A 20,709-nucleotide genomic window follows, 5' to 3' on the forward strand; every position below is an offset into this window, starting at 1 on the left:
TGTTCATGATGTATGCAATTTTTTTTCCAATTTAAATTTTTTTATTCCAATTTACACAATTACCATATTTTTTTACTTGAAATTTCAATTTTCCTTATATTTCAATTTACATAACTATAATTTTTATTTTTATTTTAAGATGGTAAAGAAAATCCAAATAAAAGTTTAGTTTATTACTTCTATGAACATTACCTGGCTTTTAGATGATATGATAAAAGTCTCTTTTAAAAAGTGGTGGGTGGCATGATGATTAAAATGCCTTCCACTGTAATTGGAATGGTTATGGGATAGCATGATGGCTTTGGAAATAAATCTAAATCCAAAACTTAAAAAAAAAATTGTAAAATAAGTTGTAAGGGAGTGTTTGATAAAACTTAATATCTATTACTTAATAACTTAAGTTGACTTCAAGCAAAATTATATTTTAGTTGTTAACTTAAAATTTATTATTTAATTAATTCTTACTTGAAGTATTAAGTATTAAGGTTGTTTAATTAATTATCATAAATTATAATTCCGGTAAAGAAGATTGAGTGATAGTGAAGGTTGTAGAATAGTAAAGGAGATAGTAAAGTTAGACCAAATTGAGTAAAAAAGTAAAATGGAGATGTAGGCTTAAAAAAAAGTTAATTATTTAATTTTACTTATTACTTAAAGTTATTTTTTACTTTAAAGCATATCATTAAATTATTGGATAAAATATATTTAATTTGTTTAATGACTTAAATTAAGTTATTAAATCACTTTAAGTTATTAAATTGGTTTATCTAACACCAACTAATTATAGAACTTTTTGTCATGAAACAATATTTATTACAATGATAACTTTTTTGATACAAAAGAAATTTTGTCAATAAAAATAATATTTTTTATAATATAAAATTCTTTGCAGTAATATATCATCTAACCTAAAATAAAATTTGTCATAAAATGATATTTTGAAGTACAAAACTTGTTTCATAAAGTTTAATTTTGCAATGAAGAGATTTACTTTTTACTGGTTGCTAAAAGTTATTAGTTGGAGGAAACTTCTTATTCCAACCTTTTGTCACAAAGATATTGTGACAAAAAAGTCTTATTGGTTTTAGTGATTTGTCTTATTTTTAATTGATTATAATTCAATAGTGTAAAAAAATCATTAATATGGAAATCACTAGGTCCAAATGGAGTTGGCATTGTCAAGTGCCAAGACGCATAAAAGGGCTTATATTGTGGGATTCCATAGCTCAACAACTCTTTTTAATTGTGTAAATGCATCTAAAGTAGTGTAGGTCTTGCATTTAAACCGAAAATATTTAGGGGAAAGAAAGTAATTCGTTACAAATAGTATTAGTGCTAATCCATGACTGAATGTGGGGGTGAATGTTTGACCATGAGGGATGTTTATTCATCTATTTATACAATTTCATAGAATATGATGAAAATATCATGGATTTAGAAAAGGTAAATTTCCAGATATTATATATGTAATAACTACTTTTAATTGTATATACGTGTTTTCAAGTTATGTGAGCTTTGAACCTAGATGGTATAATATTTACATAAAGTAAGTTTGAGTTTATTAGTAATGTCTTTCTGTTTGGCACCTTAATCACATAAATATGATATGCATGGATATCATGCTTAAATGAGGATAAAATTTATGACATTGTAAATGAGAGAATTAGAAAATTAGTTGAGAAAGGATAGGAATAATAATTCATTTTAAGGGGTAGAGGGGAGCAACAAATGTGAAAAGTAAGGTTTCCTTGTGGACCAAGGGGGAAGTGATTAACCCCAATGGGTCTAGACATTTTTTTCCAAATTTAATTTAGAGGGCTTTTGTCCCATCTAGGTTTTATGTGGCTTTGCCCTAGATAATATATAGTGCATTTTAAGTTAATTATGTGCACCTTAAGTTTGATAACATCCACGTAAGAGTGAAATTAAAACAATAACATCCTTGATAGAACATACGTAATACTTTGATCTCTTAATTTTATTTACACATTTTAAAGTTGTGTGGACTTTGATCTTAAAGTTACATAGGTTTCAAGTAGTCTAAATTAATCAATATGTATATAAAATGAGTTTGACCCTGTTAATAACATCGTTTTGTTTGATGCATTAATCCCCTTGCAAGGCATTAATGATATGGATTACAACTCATATGAACTTGTTACACACATTGTTGGCTCATTATTTTGAATAACTTAAAAGTTTAGATTAATCGATAACTTAATATTATATTAGCCGTATCTTACACGAGATCATGTATGTATTTGAACTCATATATAGCTTGTATCAGTTTGATGTATATTATTCTCCAACCTATGGTTCATACCAATTAAATTGAAGTTATTGCTCCAAATTGGATCAAGGAAACATTTGGGGGATCGATGCAAAATATGTTAGAAGCGGGGCCTCTTGTTAATTCTATGGTGGTGATGGAGGTGGGTCACTGTTGCTAATTAAAGCCCAACTAATTGTCAACGTACAAAACCAAATATAATAATAGATGCCTTGTGATCAATAAAGCTATCTTAGAGGTGGTCCTCGAAAATGTTGCCCAACCTTGAACAAATAATGCCCTAGTTAATAAGGCAGCCCGGATGTATTTACTCCTGTTGAAGCTCCATATCCATACATTTTTGTGTCGTCTTCCTGTCACGTCGGTGGCTTCCTGTCGTCTTCCACCCATAACCGATATCTCTTCTCGTTGATTACTTGCTAAAAACCAATCTTGGATTGATTTTTCTGATGATTTGCAGCAAGTCCATGCTGGTAAATGGTTGCTTGTATGTATACCTTCTCAGTTTTGATACAAGGAGGAACAGAAAGAATTGTTTTGATGGCGATTCGGAGGGAAAATTGAACTGGGTACCAGAATGTAATTAGAGTAGACGTACAGTGAAATAGGTCACGGATTGACATGGCATATGCCCATGGTCGATCCGCTTTTATAACGGAAGGTATCCTTCGCAGGATACATTCAATTAAAGGTCTGAAATTTCGACCCCACCCAATGTGTCCCAGCATGGAAGAACAAGTACGAAAACGCCAATATGCCGCGAGCCATATCCTTTCATACTAGCTAATTTTCTATTGTCTCAGACCCTCATCCGGATTAAATACACAGAAAGTTAAATTCTCTCTTACCAGAATACATTGCATGATGAACTTTGTGGTGATCATGCAGGTATAATGTCTAAGGATTGTGCTGATCACCAGGCATTTTCTCTTCTTTTTTTTTTTTGGTTGACTTTTGTGGGAAGAAACAAACACACCCTTAAATCCAAACCAGTCCTGCCAGCACAACCCTAACCATAGAGAAGGATTGATGGCACAGAAGGACCCACAGGTAGTCCGACGGATCAGTGAGTAAAAATTTAACCTTTAAGGGCAACTTCTGGGGAAGAGGAAACCCTTGAGAACGCAGTGAAGATGGATGGTGATAGTTTTCAAAAATGTTAGAGAAATGACAGCCATCTCTTTCAGCAAAGTTAGGGTTACTTTGAAGCACAAAAGTAAAAACCCACCATGTGAGTGGTGTAGGTAAACACCTAACTCAACAGTCTAAGCTAAAAGGTTTGTCAAAATGAGGAAAAAAAACGAAGGAGAGATAAAAATGCATTAAAATAAAAGGATCTGTGTCTTCTGTTGTCACTGACAACTACGTATCTCTGTAGCAGAGGGAGAGAGAGTGCCTGTGTGGGGTCTGAGCGGTCAAATCGTTAAATACAAAGCTTCTGTACTCTATGTAATTTGTCATTAATTATAGGGTCAATATGTTTGTATGCTTGAAGCCTCTCATCATTGGGAATATTGAAGGAAAGAAAAATTCTTACATAAAAATAAAGAAATTATTTTTTATAAGATAAGGAATTAGGACTTATCTTATGATTTTGTAAAATACTATTCAAATTTTTTTTTTTTGAAAAATATAAAGCAATCTCTACTTATTTTATAAAAATTCTTATATTATACAGGAATTTAAAATTTTTTTGTTAAAAAAGAATTGCATCCACATCACCTTCGTTTTATAGTTTGTTATATTTAGTTTTGTGTTGCTTATGCTTCAAGGACTTCTTTTAATTGATTTAAAAGGAAGAGAAAAATGTTAAAAAGCTTTTTTTTTAATTCCTTTAATTGTTTTTATTTGAATTAATTTTAGTGGAAGATTTTTTAATGATTTTTTTTTCCAGAAAAAATCATATATGAAGTGTCTTTAAGAAATATTATAACAGTTTTTTTAAGTGTTTTAAAAATTTTATTAAATATCTGATTTGTTTTAAAAAACATTTTTATGCTACCATATTGTGAAATGAGCTTGGAATTAGTTTTAGAAGTGTTTTTAAAATGATAAATTGTTGTGATAGCAAAAACTTTAATGTTAACAATATTAGATCAAGGACATAAAGATAAAACAATAAATAATATATGAGATTTAAGGTGATTTGATTTAATAATCACGCCTACATTCAAAGAGAATTTTTTTACTATATCATAGAGAATATTATATACATTTACGTATTAGAGAAAATCTTTCCACCATACCATAGATACCATGATAATATTATAAAAAATAAAACCAAATTTTCGAAACATCTCATGTTTTTTCACTCCTTGTATTGACATTCTACCATGAGCTTGCTTGCTCCATCAGGTATCGCTCGTTTTCCTTCACCTCCTTCTTTACTTCACTGCTCTATTCACCTCGTATAATCTCTATAGATTCATCTTTATTTCATAATTTAGAATATTTATATAAATACTCATAACAATTTTTTTTATTCAATAAAAAAATCTAATATTATATATAATCTTCTTAACAAAAGAAATTTACACTAATTAGGAATTTGAGATACTTTTCAATATAAATAATATTGATTATTAAATTTTAAAATAAATATGTTTCAAAATGATTTTTATTTTCTTCTAAATAGCATGATAGAAAATGGGATGAGAACTCACATCAAAGGTGGAGTGAACTTGTATTCAACCTCTAACGACTTATGAGCTCAAAATAGAATTTGCACCAAAAATTACTATGAAAAATTAAGTAAACTTATATTTACCACTAAAGGAAGTGGAGATGGAGGCAAGCCCTAGTAGGTGGCACCCATTTACTACTTAAATCTATAGCATTTAATTGCAATGCCTTGAAATCGTCAACGGCATTTTACCACGTGCACGTACGTTTACATGTGGAAGCCACTTCATCGTCCCCATACAAAACCATACCAACAAATCATCAATTTTTTTTTTTAACCCATTATTTATTATTGTGTCAGGTGATTGTTGATAAAAATAATATTTTTTAAAGACCTATATTTTCTTAAATGATGACGTGTTATTATTTTAGTCATTTGATTAAATTTTATTTTAATATAATTAATATGACCTGTACTTTTAAGGTTAAAAAAAAAGAAAAGAAAAAGGAAGGTTTGACCAATAAAAGTGGCTAATAATTAGAAAAAAAAATTAGTGGTCGACCTTTCCACTTTAAATGCCAAATGACAGTCATTGTCATTAAACCAGATATGAGGGTCAACAGGAAAGCAGGAAATTCCTTTTACATTTTATTTGACCAAACTACCCTTGAATGGACATGAAAATGAAGGAGAAGGGTGCCGTGGGGAGAGGGGATGAGAAGGGAATTGAAGGAAAATGGGTGCCCGTCAATTAGGGGGCTTGAATATGCAGATAGGGTGACAGTGTTGATGAGTTAACATAGATTGCTGTAGTGAATCTGTGAATGTGAAACGGAGAAGAAATAAAAATAAAAAATAAAAAATAAAAAAATGAAAAAATGAAAAAGGAAGAAGGGAAAAGGTGTTCACAGCCCTCTTAACTGTGAAAACAACAGGTGAATGAGGCAAAGCTAATCACTCCATGCAAACGTCCCTATCTTGCTCCTCTCCCCCACCTCTGCCGCCTCTGCTCTCACTCTTTCTCTTTCTCTCCCACTCACATCCATTGGGAATGCCAACCATGCATTTTTATTTATTTATTTATTGTCTTAATTAATTTTCATTAAAGCACAGCCGTGTATTAGATCTCTCTCCTTCTCTTTCTCATTCTCTCTCTCTCTTTCACACACACACTCTCTAGACTCTGCACTAAGCCCCTATCTCTATGATACATCAACAAGGCTTAGTATGAGGAGTAGTACTAAAAACATTTTACAAGTTTGAGAGAGAGAGAGGAGACCAAGGAGAAGTGACCAGTTTCTTTGTGCTTCTGGGGATCTCTAGCTAACTCTTTCTCTCTTTTATAAATTGGTTTTCTCACTCAAAAATCAAAGAAAATCAGATCCAAGGTGGTTAATCTCCGTCGAACAGTCAATCAATCAATCAAATCAAAAGTAGTAAGGAATCAAAAAGATGTCCTCCTCATCTGCCTTTTCACCGGACCACCTCTCCCCCACCTCCGACCAGCTCTGTTACGTCCATTGCAACTTTTGTGACACTGTCCTCGCGGTATCATTTTCTTCACTTTTCTCTCCCTCCCTCCTCCTTCCTCCCTATTATCTCTTTTCCTCCACTTTTCCATCTTCTTCTCCCCTTTCTTCTTCATCTTCTGTAATGGCTTTCTCCCTTTGGGTGTTTTAGGTGAGCGTTCCTTGCACTAGTTTGTTCAAGACTGTTACGGTTCGATGCGGTCACTGCACCAACCTCTTGTCCGTCAACATGCGTGGACTGCTTCTTCCTGCTGCTAATCAGCTTCACCTGGGACACTCTCTCTTCTCTCCTCATAATATTCTGGTATATCATCATCACAATTAGGGTTTTCTTTTTATCTTTCCTGCTGAGGGATAAAATTAGGGTTTTAAGTGTATGCTCTTTTCCATACCCTTCTCTTGTGTTTTCAGCTTTGATTTATATGATTCTGTGCTATGTGTTGATTTTCTTCTTATATCAATGATGACATGTATGTAGCAGGAGGAGATCCGCAGCCCACCGTCCAGTATGTTAATCAATCAGCCCAACCCGAATGAGGCGGTCATGCCGGTGCGAGGAGTCGATGAGATACCGAAACCCCCAGTAGTTAACAGACGTGAGATTCTTCACATTTAGTCTTCTTATTTTCTCTGGTTTAATTTACTGGTACTGGTAGCAACTTCCATAACTTTCTGGGTGTGGTGTCTAAGTTTTTCAATTACCCACTTTCTTCCCAGGAAGTGAAGTTTTAATGAAGGAAAATGCACTCTAGCCTTTTGGGTATGCATTAGTCTCTTAGCCAATTAAGAAAGAAGTTTGAAAAAAGGTTCAAACATATGATACCTGTGTTTACTTCTCAATAGTGTCTTAGGTTTTCATGTTCCTTTGCAAGTGGGACTAACATTTATCAGTCCTTTCATGTCTACCCTTATTCTTCCTTGTAAGTTGTACCAAAAAGCTAAAGCTTTGTTTCTGCGGTTGTCTTCTTTGCATTATTTTTCAACAGTCTTTAACATGAACCTGTCATGGACTTTTTTGAAATGTATTTTTGAAAATGCTAGCTTTATAAGCTTCAAAGAAGAAGTGAACCATGTAAAGTTTGGTGTCCACTGCTCACCATCCCATATCTTATGCTCACACCCAAAGGTCCCCAACTCTAACTTACCCAGAAAGAAAGACTTGAAATCTGAGTGTTTGCATCAAAATCAAGGAGAGAGAAAAGGCATTGGACCAATTTCTTTGTTTTCCCCTTGAGAAGTCTCGAACTTTGGCATTCAAATGAGAAGAACCAAGGGTTAAAACCACTGTTGTTTCGTGCTTCAGAGGTTGGCAGAATGTAGATCTCTACTAGGCCAGTTTAGGCTACCAGAACCTTCGAACATGGCCTCCCCAAGATACCTCTTAAGAACCCCAAAACCCTATTTTTTTTTTAGCATATAATAATTGCGAAAAGAGTTCCCATTTTTATTCAAAATGGCCCATTTCTTTCTCTGTCTAGCCCTTACTGTTTACTATAAGTTTATAACTCACTTTGAAATGCTGTGTGTTTGTGAGTGTGTGAAAAAGAGAGTGCAGTTTTTTCTCCCCCGGAAATATAGATAGCAAGAATCCATGGATAGATAGAAAGATAGATAGTTAAAAGATGAGATATGATGATGAAGTGATGATAGAAAATGAAAGCAGAAAAATCCACAAAAAGTCAGCGAAGTGATTTTAATGTGTCTGTCTGTCTGTTTCTGTTCTGTTTCTGTCGCTTGCCAGCCCCGGAGAAGAGACAGAGAGTCCCATCTGCTTACAACCGATTCATCAAGTAAGTAAATATATATATATAACCAAACTAAATAATCATACAACTCATTTATTAAAAGTGTCTTTTTTCTATCTATATAATATTAATTTTTGTATAGATTTTGTAGACCCATGAAGCATATATGAATGATCTTGACATCTTTCAATCTGCAGGGACGAGATCCAACGTATCAAAGCTGGAAATCCAGGCATAAGTCACAGAGAGGCCTTTAGTGCTGCTGCAAAGAATGTAAGATCCAAGAAAATTCTACTCCTTTTTCACTACTAGGGTTTCTTTGCTCTCTAGGGTTTATTGGTTTAAAAGAAGTTGGATTTTTATTTATTTTTTTGTTTGGTGGGTTCTTTTTGTTTTGTTTCCCTTCAGTGGGCCCACTTTCCACACATTCACTTTGGTCTCATGCCTGATCAACCCGTGAAGAAAGCTAACGTGCGCCAACAGGTACACTAAACCCTAGGTCACCTCTCACCTCTCACCACTGATCCTCCTCTATTTTGCAATGCATAGAATAGTGCTTAGTGGGGTTTAATAAGTATTGGAAACTGTGTTTTGGGTTTTTGTAGGAAGGAGAGGACATGCTCATGAAAGATGGTTTCTTTGCTCCTGCCAATGTGGGTGTCTCCCCCTACTAACTACTGAAACTATTAGGGTTTCTTTGTTCTTCTTCTCTCTCCTTTTCTTTCCTTTCCTTTCCTGTGATTAGGGCTTTTGTTTTAAGCTTTTGTTTTAATTTCCAGAGGAGTGTTGACACTTTGGGATGCTTTCCTTTGCTTATGTTATGAATGTGGGAGATGATTTTGAGGTTCAACTACTAATTTCCCTAAACCCCATCTTAGATGGATGCAGCTCTCTTCTCTGTTGGTGGCCTCTCTGCATGCATGTTGTTCACATTATCCTTACATTTTCCTTTTCTCCCTTGATAAAATTTCATGTATTTTCGTCTCTATATCATCCCATTCCATCATATGCATAACGCATCAGACTCGGTGAGCATTACTTAAATGTTCATTTTTCATAGGTCCAAAATAATTATTTACTTAATACCCTAAACGTATATCAGTTCCTCATTGGCCTAGCTACCAGTTGTGAAGGACCTAAGTGCCAGTTCGATTGATAGGTCTAAGCAAACCTATGACAAGATGGATGAGTCGATTCTCCTTCTTCAAGGGAAAATGTGTCTCCCCCATAGGTGAAATGTGAAGTCCAGTACTATATAGTAGACTGCTCTCCCAATATTCACCCGATGACTCAGTTGAGTTTGGGGCCAAAGTACCCTCCAACCCAAATATGTACATATGTTTATATATATTAAGCTAGTCTGTTTAATATTGTACGGAGTAGTGACGCAATTCTTTTTTTGGGCTTAGAGGCCATTTTGGCTCCAAACTCTTTTCTAATTTTATTTGATGGATAGTACAGCAGTTTCAAAATGCGGTTTCAACTTAATTTGAAAAAGTACAAAAAAAAAAAAGAAAAAAACAAGGGAAAATTACGTGGGTCTTAAATGGTATCAAAAGAGTCAAGTTTGGTTACGAGTTTAGGAAGGTGTCTTTATAAGATCTTTTTTGGGCTTTAGAAGCCCTTTTGGCTCCAAAGTCAGAATTAGGTCTTTACAACTTATTCTAATTTTCTTTGATAAATAACAATTTTCTAGCATTTTATAAATAGTTTTCGGACAATTCAAGTAAATTTTAGAGCTTGTTTGGTAATCGTTTTTTAGAACAGGTTTTTAAAACTATTCTATAATGTTTAGTAGATCAGACGTTGATTTGAAAACATAAAATATTTTTAAGTTGTCTTTAATGGCTTGAAATATATTTTAAAAATAATTTTTATATGTGGTGTTTTATTTTAATCATCCTTCACATTTATATAATTTAAAAAAAACAATTATAAAAAAATAATGAAAAACAATTAAAAAATGTTATTTGAAAAGACCATGTTTTTTTTTGTTTTTTAAAAACAAAAAACAACTTTTTAAATTTCAAATATATTTTCATTTTTTTTATTTTATAAAATAAAAAACTATTTTGAAAACAATTATCAAACAAGATTTTAATATTTTATCTATGAATAAGCACGCCTACTCGAAATTCAGCACATGCCATCTATTTTTTTTTTTCATGAATGGACGAACTTTTTTTTTACTATAAAATGAAATCTTCTCCCCATTTTTATTTTCTTTTATTTATTTATTTTCTCAAAACCTGAAGGAAATGATGAGATTATTGAGTCGACGGGAAAGATATCAGGTAGAAACAGACTCATATTATGAATAACATTATTTTCCTCCGAAGCATCTTGGGTGACGGTAGAGCCTGAAGAAAGGAATTTGACAAAGTAATGGGCTGGTGCCTTGATACCAAGTTGTAATGTTCGGGGCAATTTCCTCACTTTAAATCCTAATGGAACTTCTCCATGACCTTGATAGGCTTGATTCCAGGATATGTCTACTAGTGATTGACATCTAACAGACCTTCAACTTCTTTGGGCCCATTCAATTTACAAATTTCAGCTTTCAGTAATCCAATAAAATATCTTCTGGGTTGCGTCCCTTTTGGCACTTATTCCCATACATTTTTCCCAATTTAGTCATTAAAAAATAATAACCCTGAAACCATTCTCAGAAAGAGTTCCAAACTGGGATAATTTACAGGGAAAAATCCATGGAAAAGCCTGGAAGAAAGATCCCCAGCAAAGGTTTGAAGAGTAGAAGACAGATGGAGAGACGAGTAGGACATGCAAAGGTGGTTTCCCATGAACGACAAGCTCAAAGCCAAACAAAGTACAAACAATTCAAAACTGAGATGGGTGATGGACAAGTCAAGATATAGTACTCCATAGTAAGAAGTTAGATTAAGAGTCAAATGGAATATAGAATCTTAAATTAAAACCAGATGTTTCAGACGAAATTGGCATTCACAAACCATCTGCATTGAATGAACATTATGAGCGCAAAGTAGACCGTATCAGCTGAACCAAAAGGGTGCAAAACAATCGAACAATGGCTGGGAAGTATTTTCTGATACCTGTTACCAATGAGAATAATAATAAGGAAAAGAAAAACTAAGTAAATGAACCACTTTATCACAGGCCAACCAACCCAGGAGCTTATAGGAGGACACCATTGCATAATGATCTGTTTCAAAGCTGTATACAAGTTAAAAGAGTTACCTTTCAAGCTGTATAATGATCTCTCTGCCAAATGGTTTGAGGACCTTATTCAAAGATTCGGTCTCGATTTGGTAACTTTTCAGGCCAACATTGATGCGGGCAAGTAATAAAAGCCACCTGCAGGCTCACTCATTCCCTTCTAGACATCAAATATGCCATATGCATAAAAAACCACCAACAGTGCAGGTCCTAGTAATCATTTTGCCTGGTGAGCGAACAACATTTTACTTATTTGGAACAGAATTGAATCCCGGATGAGAGCCTAGAGTCACCATAAAGGAGTAGTCTGCTTTTTCCATGATGATGATTTCGTTGTTTGCAGGAAAGCATCACTTCAGGATCCTTCATCAAGATGGATATGGAGACCCCCCAGGAACTTCCCTCCAGAGAATCCTTTTGCATGAATGCTAGTCCTTGAATCAGAGTGAGCTTGTACAGAAGGGAATCCTAGCGTACAAAATCAAAGAGTAGAAGCGAGGAAAATACAAGCACCAGTTGAAGTCAAGGGTATAGTTGGAGCACAAATCATCCTGACTAAAAACAGACTATCAGCAGAGGAAAAACACAATGTAATCGATTCATACAAGAGCTACAAAAGATGGATTCATTCTCTGAGGTGACTTCACAATCAAATATAATGGATGAGGTCTCCATAATCAAAAGGATGATAGAATGCAATAAGGAATCCCTTTAACCACACCACCAGAACCACTAAAAGCGCACACTTCAAACTTTGTTGATACCTACATTGATAAACTAGTGGGCACACAACATTTCCAAGCATTTTACAGAGAAATCTCCAAGATGGTACCCGGCAAGAAACCATGAACAGAATCACAAATATAACAAAATCAATCATTGAACTATTTTCAATTGGAAGTTAACACTATTGTAATATTCAAACACTTGGTTTAGATACACAATTTGGTACACTATTTTAGTGTCAGATGAACCCAAAAACAGACGGTTTGAAAAACTGCTTTACAGATTTCTCTACATGGAACTCAACAGAGAATCCTAAGAAAAAGGAGAGAAAGTAAATTCACAACCAGATAGATTGATAGGTAATATGACAAGATGACCACAGAGCTGCCATACCACAGCAAGGAACTTGAACTTTTTTACATGCGTTTTGCCAAGTTTCCTTCTTCAATATAGTAACCAGGCATCTTTGGATTAGGAAACTCCAACTTCAATATTTATTTTGTATCAATATAATCAACCAACAAACAAAGCTCTCCAGATGTCATTACAATCCTCATCCGTTTTCCGTGTTGTTTGCTGATCCCCAAATAGAGTAGCCTTGAGTGTAGTCATTTCCTCTGTTTTCTACACATGGAAACACAAATTACTACTCTGTACACTTCATGCTGGTTAGATAAACCTGAGCCTGGACAACCGTCCTCCCAATTTTAAATCCCGGAACTACTGTGAACCCCACTTTTCCCCTAGCTTTTCCAGGCAACATAGACTTTCTTGTAACATCTTCCATATACACCATGGAGAATTCTACGCCTCGCTCAACTTGAAAGATCTCAACCACAGGATTGAATGAAAAGGCCAGCTTATGAAGCATCCATATCGAACTTGCCATGTTAACAAACGACTCATAGAATACGCTCAAGGACCTCCATGAATTCAATACAACTTCATTTTTATCCAAATTGCTAAAAATCGATGATTCCATTGTAGGGTGAATAAGCTCTTGATATTTTGTCTCACAAAACTTTGAAAACTGAGAATTGGGATTCTTGAGGATCTCTAGAGGACCATCAGATACATGCTCGATTAATTGCTTCAAAGAACGATTCTTAACCAAATTAGCACCATCCCCATTACACGTGACTTCATTCCCACCCAATCCAAACCCTTCTGAATCAAAACCTCGAAACATCCCCAAACAAACATATGACAGAAACGCATACCTATAATGCCCTTTTTTCACATAATCAATATTAGGATGAACCGAATTGGCGGCCAAATCCAAGTCCCACTTCGCTTTCTTCATCAAATCAATCAAAATCTTAGTAAAAACATGCATTGATCTACAAGCATCATGCAATATAGAATCAAAAACTGTAATAGACAAAAAGACCTCAGATGATGGATTTTCATAATCAGATAACCTTTTCGACAACTTCAAATTAAGTTTTCGAATCTTATCCAAATTGTGTCTTAGAACCAAAACCTCAGCAGCTTTATCGTCAATTTCCAACTGTAGTCGATTAGAGACTGTTTCCAGAGCTCGAAGCTTACTTTGGTTCTCCTCCACCTGAGCTTCCAAGGAAGACCCAATTGGAAAATCAAGGTTGGAATTCGGATTCTGGCGAAATTCTCTATACAATTGCTTGAAATCCGATAGTTTCCGGAGGTGCGACACCGCGGCCCTGTCAGCGGCGCTTATGCTTTCTTCGACAAAAGGGACATGGGCTGTTTGGAATTGGAGATACGAAGCTTCAAAAGAGGAAATGGTAGCGAACAGCGACGAAATCAACGGTTCTGAGAAGTGGGTATTAATGGGTCTGATCTGGGTCTCCGGGTTCGAAGGTGTTTTCTCCATCGCAACCGGCGGAGAAGGTTTGGGGAACGCGGGCTGGTCGGGCTTGATGACGACTACTTTCTGACCGGTGATGACTTCCTCGGCGGAGTCAAGGAGGGAAAACCCGTCGGAGTCGTAGCTGTCGGCGGCCGCTCCGGCTCCAGCGGGGTCTTCATCGGCAAAGAATTCAAAGGTTTTAGACTTGAAAGCAAGGGCAAATTTCTGAAACATTTCGGAAATCTGTGGAGGTTTGGAAGACCCATCCATCTCAGGCATTCTTTTCCTTCTTTCTCGAAACGTTAGCTCTCTGTAATCTCTCTATATCCTCTCTTATGATAAGACCGGATTAGAGAGAGAAGAGAAGAGAAGAGAAGAGAGATGATTGCAAAGAAAGAATTGCTGTGTAAAGAGAAGGGAGGTAGAGAGAGAATACTTGAACTATACTGCTCGGTGTGATATGCAGAGCATTCTAGAGAGAGAGAGGCTTTGGATGTCTTGGAAGGAAGGTATGAGTGTTTGGCTCGGTGGACTTTTCCTTTGTTTTTTTTTTTTTTCTTTTCTTCTCTTTTTTTTTTTTTTTAAGCTTCCTCTTCCTTATTTATTTATCGATGGTGGACTTTTTGAGGGATTTCTGATTTCTCATTAACGGTAATAAAGGATACCGCCAGTTTGACAGCTTGATTGTCGTTCAACCTGACAGACCAATAAGATTTGGACAACTAAGCATTCCAAAACTGGCATCCCAGTAACACTTTCCATCCATTTTTTAAAGGTATTTTCATATTTACTCAAAAATAAATAATATTAATATTATTTTTAAAAATTATTACTTTCACTTCAGTTTTAATTTTTTTATTAAAAATAAAAATAAAAAACCTACCTCAAATAAGGCCCAGATTATTATTTTTTTCTCCTTTATTATTCATTTTTGTAGTTTAAGGGTTTTAATTGGGGTCTTATCAAAGTTAGTAGAGGCCCATCATTCATAAAGTTGAGAGCTAAGCATGTGAAGAAAAGGAAAGGATTAAAGGGTTTTTTTTTTTTTTTTTTTTGGCCAATTTTTTATCCCTAAAATAAGATTTTGATTGAAAATAAAATTGTTGGTAATTTGGCTTTTGGGTGAACCAACCAATAGAAGGGAGCTGCAACTTGAGAGGCATGCCTTGTTTTCCAATCATTGAGATAGCAATATCTGCAATCTCAATAATTTCATCCTTCTTGTGATGCACTACAATCAAGTGTGCTTCTCTAATTACCTTTTCATGCCTTTCCACCTCTCCAACTTCTCTTCTTCTTCTTTTCTTTTTCCTTTAATTATTTTTATTTTTATTTTTATTTATTTATTTATTTATCGGTTTTTCCTTTTAAAAATATATTTTTAAAATACAATTTTGAAGCATATAAGGTTTGAAGGGTGGTGATACTAGTAGATACAAAAATCTCAGTAATAGGTTAGGTGAGAGTTGAAATTAATATGGAGAGGTAAATGGAGTGTAAAGGAGGAATCATATGAGATCAAGGGAGTTGACTCCAAGGAACAGGCCAAACTCAAAATATTTGGTTGGTGAAGTTCAGTGGCATTATTAAGAGGGCAGGTTAGGGGTTTGTTAAATGAAGTCAAATTTAGTTTATTTTAAATTATAAACTTTTCTACAACTTGGAACAAAGAAAGAAATAGGAAAAAATTTGTAAGAAAATAATTTTTTTTTAAATGTATTAGTTTTTTTAACTGAATATAAAAAGTTAATTTTTTATTAAATTGAAAAGTAATTTATTAATATTTATCAATATAATTAAATTAAACTTATTGATAATAAATTTACTTTAATTTTATTAATTGATATTAATTAATAACTTTTAACTGAATAGAAAAAAATCAAATATTTTAACTTCTTTAATTAGTCAAAAAAATGAACATGACCCTAATTGAGATATGTTAAATAAATATAATAAAAAAATAAGAATTTTTTGAAAGTCCTTTAATAATAAAAACAACAAATGTTTTATTTTTAAAAACATAAAAAAAAAAAATTGAAATCAAAGGCATGTTTAATAGCAATATTTGTTGAAAATGTATTATATTTATTTACTATTTAAATCCCTTCTAAATCAGAGAATTTTTTTTTTAAAAAAAAAAAAGGGAGGAGGAGGTGGACAAACAATTATTAGGATGTAGAATAGACCCATAATCCTAGATTTGGGATGGAAACACAGATCCACTAACCATATATTTGTTTTTTGGTAGTACTTATTTAATTGATTCCGTTGGCTCTCTTTTGATTCACTTTTGCTTTTCTTGTTATTTTTGTTTCCATTTGTCTGCACAAACACCAACCCCATGGCCATATTTTCTGGGAAAACAAACAGGCCTTTTGAAACATCGTTATTGCCTTTGACCATAAGTAAACCATAGCACCATATATGCCCCAGCCCGATTGAGTGGGGAAGTTGATGAATTGCATATTTTCTATGGGATTCATGAATAACATGCAAGCACTTTACTGTTGGACTATGGTTCATTTATCTTCATTCTCTATACTATTTGTAATATACTCTCATAAAAATAAAAATTCAAATAATTACATAAAAATAATTAATATATATATATATATTATTAAAAGTATGAATTTTTTTTTCAAGTATTGATTTTTAATTGTGGGGGGCTCCCCTCCACGTATCCCTTTTTCAACCCGGACACCTCAATCGTCTAGCACAGATATGCAACCTGTCCAGATCATTCCATACAACCAGGACCAATTTCGTCTGGCATCAGACATGAGAAGATCATTTTCCCCTATTGGGCCAGACGACAAGGGGAGGCCAAACCCCCCAAACAGGTAGGATTGTCCAGTCAAGTTTTCAAAACTCATTAGCATGTGTGATCATTCACACTTAACATGTGAATGGTCGATGGGACCCCTCTAACTCAAAAGTCCATATCAATTAATTGCTACACATAACTCCAGACCATCAACAGACTGAGGGGACAGACGGTTGCACAGTCAAGATCATGACATGTCAGCTAATGGCACCTGTCAGCCATCCAAAACTATGATAATTGTCCAACCGTTTACAAGACAATTATCATTACAGTGACATTTTCATCAATACTGTATTTTTTTTTTTGATAACCGTGGATGTCCGGGCCAGCTTACGCGCACCTTGACTAATCCCACGGGGCCCTGAAGTTAACGACCGGGTAAACCTCCAGTGGCCCTGAGGGGACTCGAACTGGTGACCATAGGGGAGCAAACCCAAGGCCGGACCAACTGAGCTACCCCTCAGGGTTATTTTCATCAATACTATATAAACCCTCCAAAAAATACAAACGAGTTACGCACACATATTTTAATATACTCTCTTTCACTAAGCAGTTTGAACTATTCTTGTCTAACTTAAGCTTCGGAGGAGCGTATTCGAACCATCTGTCCGAACATCTTTTTGTATGAAAAAAGAATCCCCAGTTTCATTATTGTTAAGAGCTTTCATTATTGTTAGGCAAACTCTTCGAGGGGCACAAAGGAAGGGAAGGTTGCTTGACTCCGATGGGCTCAAAATCAACGTTAATGACATAAAAAAATCCTCAATTTTCACAAGCTACACATCCTCGGAGTTCTATATCATGGGAGAAGTCAAGATTCCATTGCCAGTCAAACCTCCCACCAACCCCAAGTTAAGGCTTCTCACTCTAATATCTTTCTTTTTTCTTTTTGTTTTTTAAAATAAATTCACACCATGGTACAAGTGCTAATTAAATTATAGGAACCCCAACAATTATTATATGCCACACATTTTGTTTGATTTGAGAGGTATAGTTGACATTCCTAAATATTAATTTCTCAAAATCCATAACATATTTGGATACCACATACTACATAGGACTTAGGTTTTTCTTAATGTTGTGGTGGCAATCATGGTGGCCTCTAGTGTTTTTGCACGCTCACCAGCCTGCCTTGAGTCCCTGACACACTGCCCTGCGAAAGGGCTCTATGTCTCTTTTTGAATGGTCCATATATTTCCATACTTTATTATAAAATAAAAGAGAGACCCCCTTTAAAAAAAGTTGTCTACTTAGTAAAAGTTGAGTTCTAAAAAACCTACACGAGAGTGTTAGGGGAATCCATTTATATTTTAATTTAAATAATTAAAAAGAAACTTTTAGCTAATTTTTATATAGAAATTACGTATTTTTAAATAATTTTAATTATATTTAATTTTTTAACCTTTTTTTATGGTTTGGTGACAGATGAAGAATGTTTAGGCGTGGATCTACACTCCTAATTACCACCACTAGAAGCTCTTAGGTTTATTATTGTTTTGCCTTTTGCTGAGCCCGAAAATGAAGTAGCTTCTACTGCAAATTTTCCATGCTGATGAAAACGTATCCATCAATCTCAAGTCTCTTCATTCAAGTCAATGGAGGGAGGCCAATCTAAATATTGAGACTAGGTGACGTGTTTAATCAACCTTTTGCAAAAATTTAAAAATAAATTCTTAATTATTTTTAAAAATAAAGTATCCCAAACAAAAATAATATAAAATATAATTAATAAAATTTCAAATAATGAGGATTTAAAGTACGATAATAGTATTTATATTCAAAATATTTTTTGGTGAAATGTTTTAAAAATAATTATTTAGAAAATATTATAAGTGATTTTATTAAACACCTACTTTTTAATTTTTTTTTAAATTTTAAAAAAAATTAAAATTATTGTTAAAATAATTTTGATTGTATTTATTTTAAAACCTCAAAAATCATGAGTAAAATTAATTAAATATATTTTATAACTTAAATATAAAATTAATTTTTTAAACTTTTGTGTCGGTACGCATCAGTGTGGTCTATTTTTTATATTTTCAAGATTTTACGGAGAAAAAAAACATCATATTTGTTAAAAGTATGTTTCTAATACAAATTATCAATATTTTCAATAAAAGAATTATCTAACTTGGAAAATTATAGAAACAATTTTTTTTTTTTGTTTTGCGATAAACATAAACAAAATTTTGAATAAGTTAAACAATGGATTTAAAAGAAATTTAACATAATTTTGAAAGTAAAATTTTTTTCGATTACTAGAGAAATTAGAAGCGTTTCTTAGAAAGATCATCATACGTACTCCAAAATTAAATGGTAAGTATTAAACAACACATTTAAAAGTGAGAGTTTATTTGATAGTGATACTAAAAAACACTTTTAATTTTTCTAACACATAATATTTTTTTTATCATTTAAGTATTAGAAATGTTAAAAATATTTTTTAAAATCACTTCCAAACGTACTTTAAATAAATAATAATTATGAATTAACTCAAAAAATTACTTACAAAAGATATAAAAAAGGGAATTTTGAACATTATTGGAAATGCAAAATTTTGGACTGAAGTTTTTGTGGAATCAATATACCAAAATAAACTCATAAAAATTTCCAATCTTGTTTAAGGACTTACCATACAAACAAAATCTTTTATGAAAAATGCCTTTGGATCATAGATGTTTTTCCATTATAATTCTTCTAAAAAAAAATAACTTGTTTTAGAACAAATTCAATATATAAAAAAATATTTTCAATTAAAAATTTGTTAAATATATTTATGAATTAAAAAATCGTTTTCAATAATAATTTTCAAAGAGATCCTTATCTCTTCCTCAGAATTATTTGGTATGATTTAAGATCTTTGTTAATCAAAACCACGTTGTAGACCCCTTTTGTGAGGGACCCGGGAGAGAGTATTTTTTTACTTATTTGCATTTCTTTTTGAAATAAGGAGGGGGGAGACCCCTTTTTCTGCTGGAGGGAAGCCGGATTGGACGGGCAGCAAAAGAGCAAGGAGGCCATGCTGCTGATGGAGGAAGCCATGCTGCTGATGGGTGAACAGCAGAGCTGGTGATGGCTTGTCAAAGAAGAAAGAGGGGGGGCTTGAACTGAAAAAAAAAGCCAAAGCTGAGGGAGAGGCTTGCGGGTTCCGGGGGGGGGGGGTGATCTTAGAGAGTGAAGCTGGTGCGGGAATAGGGAGGGGCCGCAGATTACGAGAGAGAGAGAGCTACCAGAGGAGCCATTAGGGGAAAAAACATTGATCTTTTTCAGAAAGTTTTGAGCCGCTGGAGGAGAAAAGGGAGCAACCGGAGAGATTTCGGAGGGAGTCCTCGAGATAAAGTAATAAGCCAGAAACGGAGGACTTTGCCGGAGGCATTTCTTTTTTTTTTCTCTTTGCTGGTGTGAGGGATTTTCAGGTACGGACTCTGTTCATCATCTCCTCCACCTTGTTTCCGCACATCATTGTTTGTTTTTGTGCATGAACGTTGAACCATCAGGTTTGGTTTTCATTGATCTCTGGTTTAATTGTGGATTTGTTGTTATTGTTGAATCATTTTCTTCTCCTTGGCTTTACTGAAGAGTATTTTGGCTCTGTTTTAACTCCACTGTATGCTCCTCTGTTTTTGTACGAACCCATAGCCTGTCAACCCTCTTGCAAGCCTGTGGATGACTCATGAAACAAGGCTTCATTTAACGTCCTATAGGGTTCCGAGATTAGCATGGGTGTATTTGCTTTCTATATGGTGTTGGATGCTTTGAGTGAAAATGGGTAGTGTCAGTGCTTTAAAAATAAAAAATAAAAAATAAAAAATGATGATGTTGGCAGAGGCTTGACTTGAATTTAATGGTGTACATAAAGCATGTGTTTGGCTCAGCTATGCATGACCACTTTCTCTCAAGGCGCGTGTCATCATTTTAAGAGTATTTACTTATTTGTTTATTTTTT

General features: G+C 33.9%; 2 protein-coding genes across 3 annotated transcripts; one reads left to right on the top strand and one right to left on the bottom strand.

Annotated features, from left to right (window-relative positions):
* Positions 1 to 6,011: 6,011 nt before the first annotated feature.
* On the top strand, positions 6,012 to 9,037 carry LOC100243667 (axial regulator YABBY 1). 2 transcript variants are annotated; one of them, XM_010663355.3, is made up of 7 exons: positions 6,012 to 6,461; positions 6,594 to 6,746; positions 6,921 to 7,038; positions 8,184 to 8,232; positions 8,385 to 8,460; positions 8,596 to 8,670; positions 8,793 to 9,037. In XM_010663355.3, exons 1-7 carry the CDS (start codon positions 6,366 to 6,368, stop codon positions 8,859 to 8,861), a joined length of 636 nt encoding a protein of 211 aa, XP_010661657.1. In that variant the 5' UTR covers positions 6,012 to 6,365; the 3' UTR covers positions 8,862 to 9,037. The 2 variants fall into 2 exon arrangements, with proteins under 2 accessions (XP_010661657.1, XP_002280334.1); XM_002280298.4 differs by having other exon boundaries at positions 6,016 to 6,461; positions 6,924 to 7,038.
* A 3,209-nt stretch (positions 9,038 to 12,246) lies between these two features.
* Positions 12,247 to 14,506, bottom strand: LOC100250589 (protein GRAVITROPIC IN THE LIGHT 1). The gene has a single exon (XM_002274294.5). It carries the CDS (start codon positions 14,216 to 14,218, stop codon positions 12,755 to 12,757), a length of 1,464 nt encoding a protein of 487 aa, XP_002274330.1. The 5' UTR covers positions 14,219 to 14,506; the 3' UTR covers positions 12,247 to 12,754.
* Between the last annotated feature and the right edge of the window lie 6,203 nt (positions 14,507 to 20,709).

Source organism: Vitis vinifera, chromosome 15, assembly GCF_030704535.1.
Source record: "Vitis vinifera cultivar Pinot Noir 40024 chromosome 15, ASM3070453v1".
In the NCBI taxonomy this organism is placed as follows: Eukaryota; Viridiplantae; Streptophyta; class Magnoliopsida; order Vitales; family Vitaceae; genus Vitis; species Vitis vinifera.

What these genes read in the sequence shown, in the direction of transcription:
- LOC100250589 (XM_002274294.5), bottom strand. Translation starts at nt 14,218, where the DNA reads ATGCCTGAGATGGATGGGTCTTCCAAACCTCCACAGATTTCCGAAATG.
- LOC100243667 (XM_010663355.3), top strand. Translation starts at nt 6,366, where the DNA reads ATGTCCTCCTCATCTGCCTTTTCACCGGACCACCTCTCCCCCACCTCC. An exon ending in TCTCTCCTCATAATATTCTG is followed by an intron (nt 6,747 to 6,920) that starts GTATATCATCAT and finishes ACATGTATGTAG; the next exon opens with CAGGAGGAGATCCGCAGCCC. An exon ending in GCTTACAACCGATTCATCAA is followed by an intron (nt 8,233 to 8,384) that starts GTAAGTAAATAT and finishes TTCAATCTGCAG; the next exon opens with GGACGAGATCCAACGTATCA.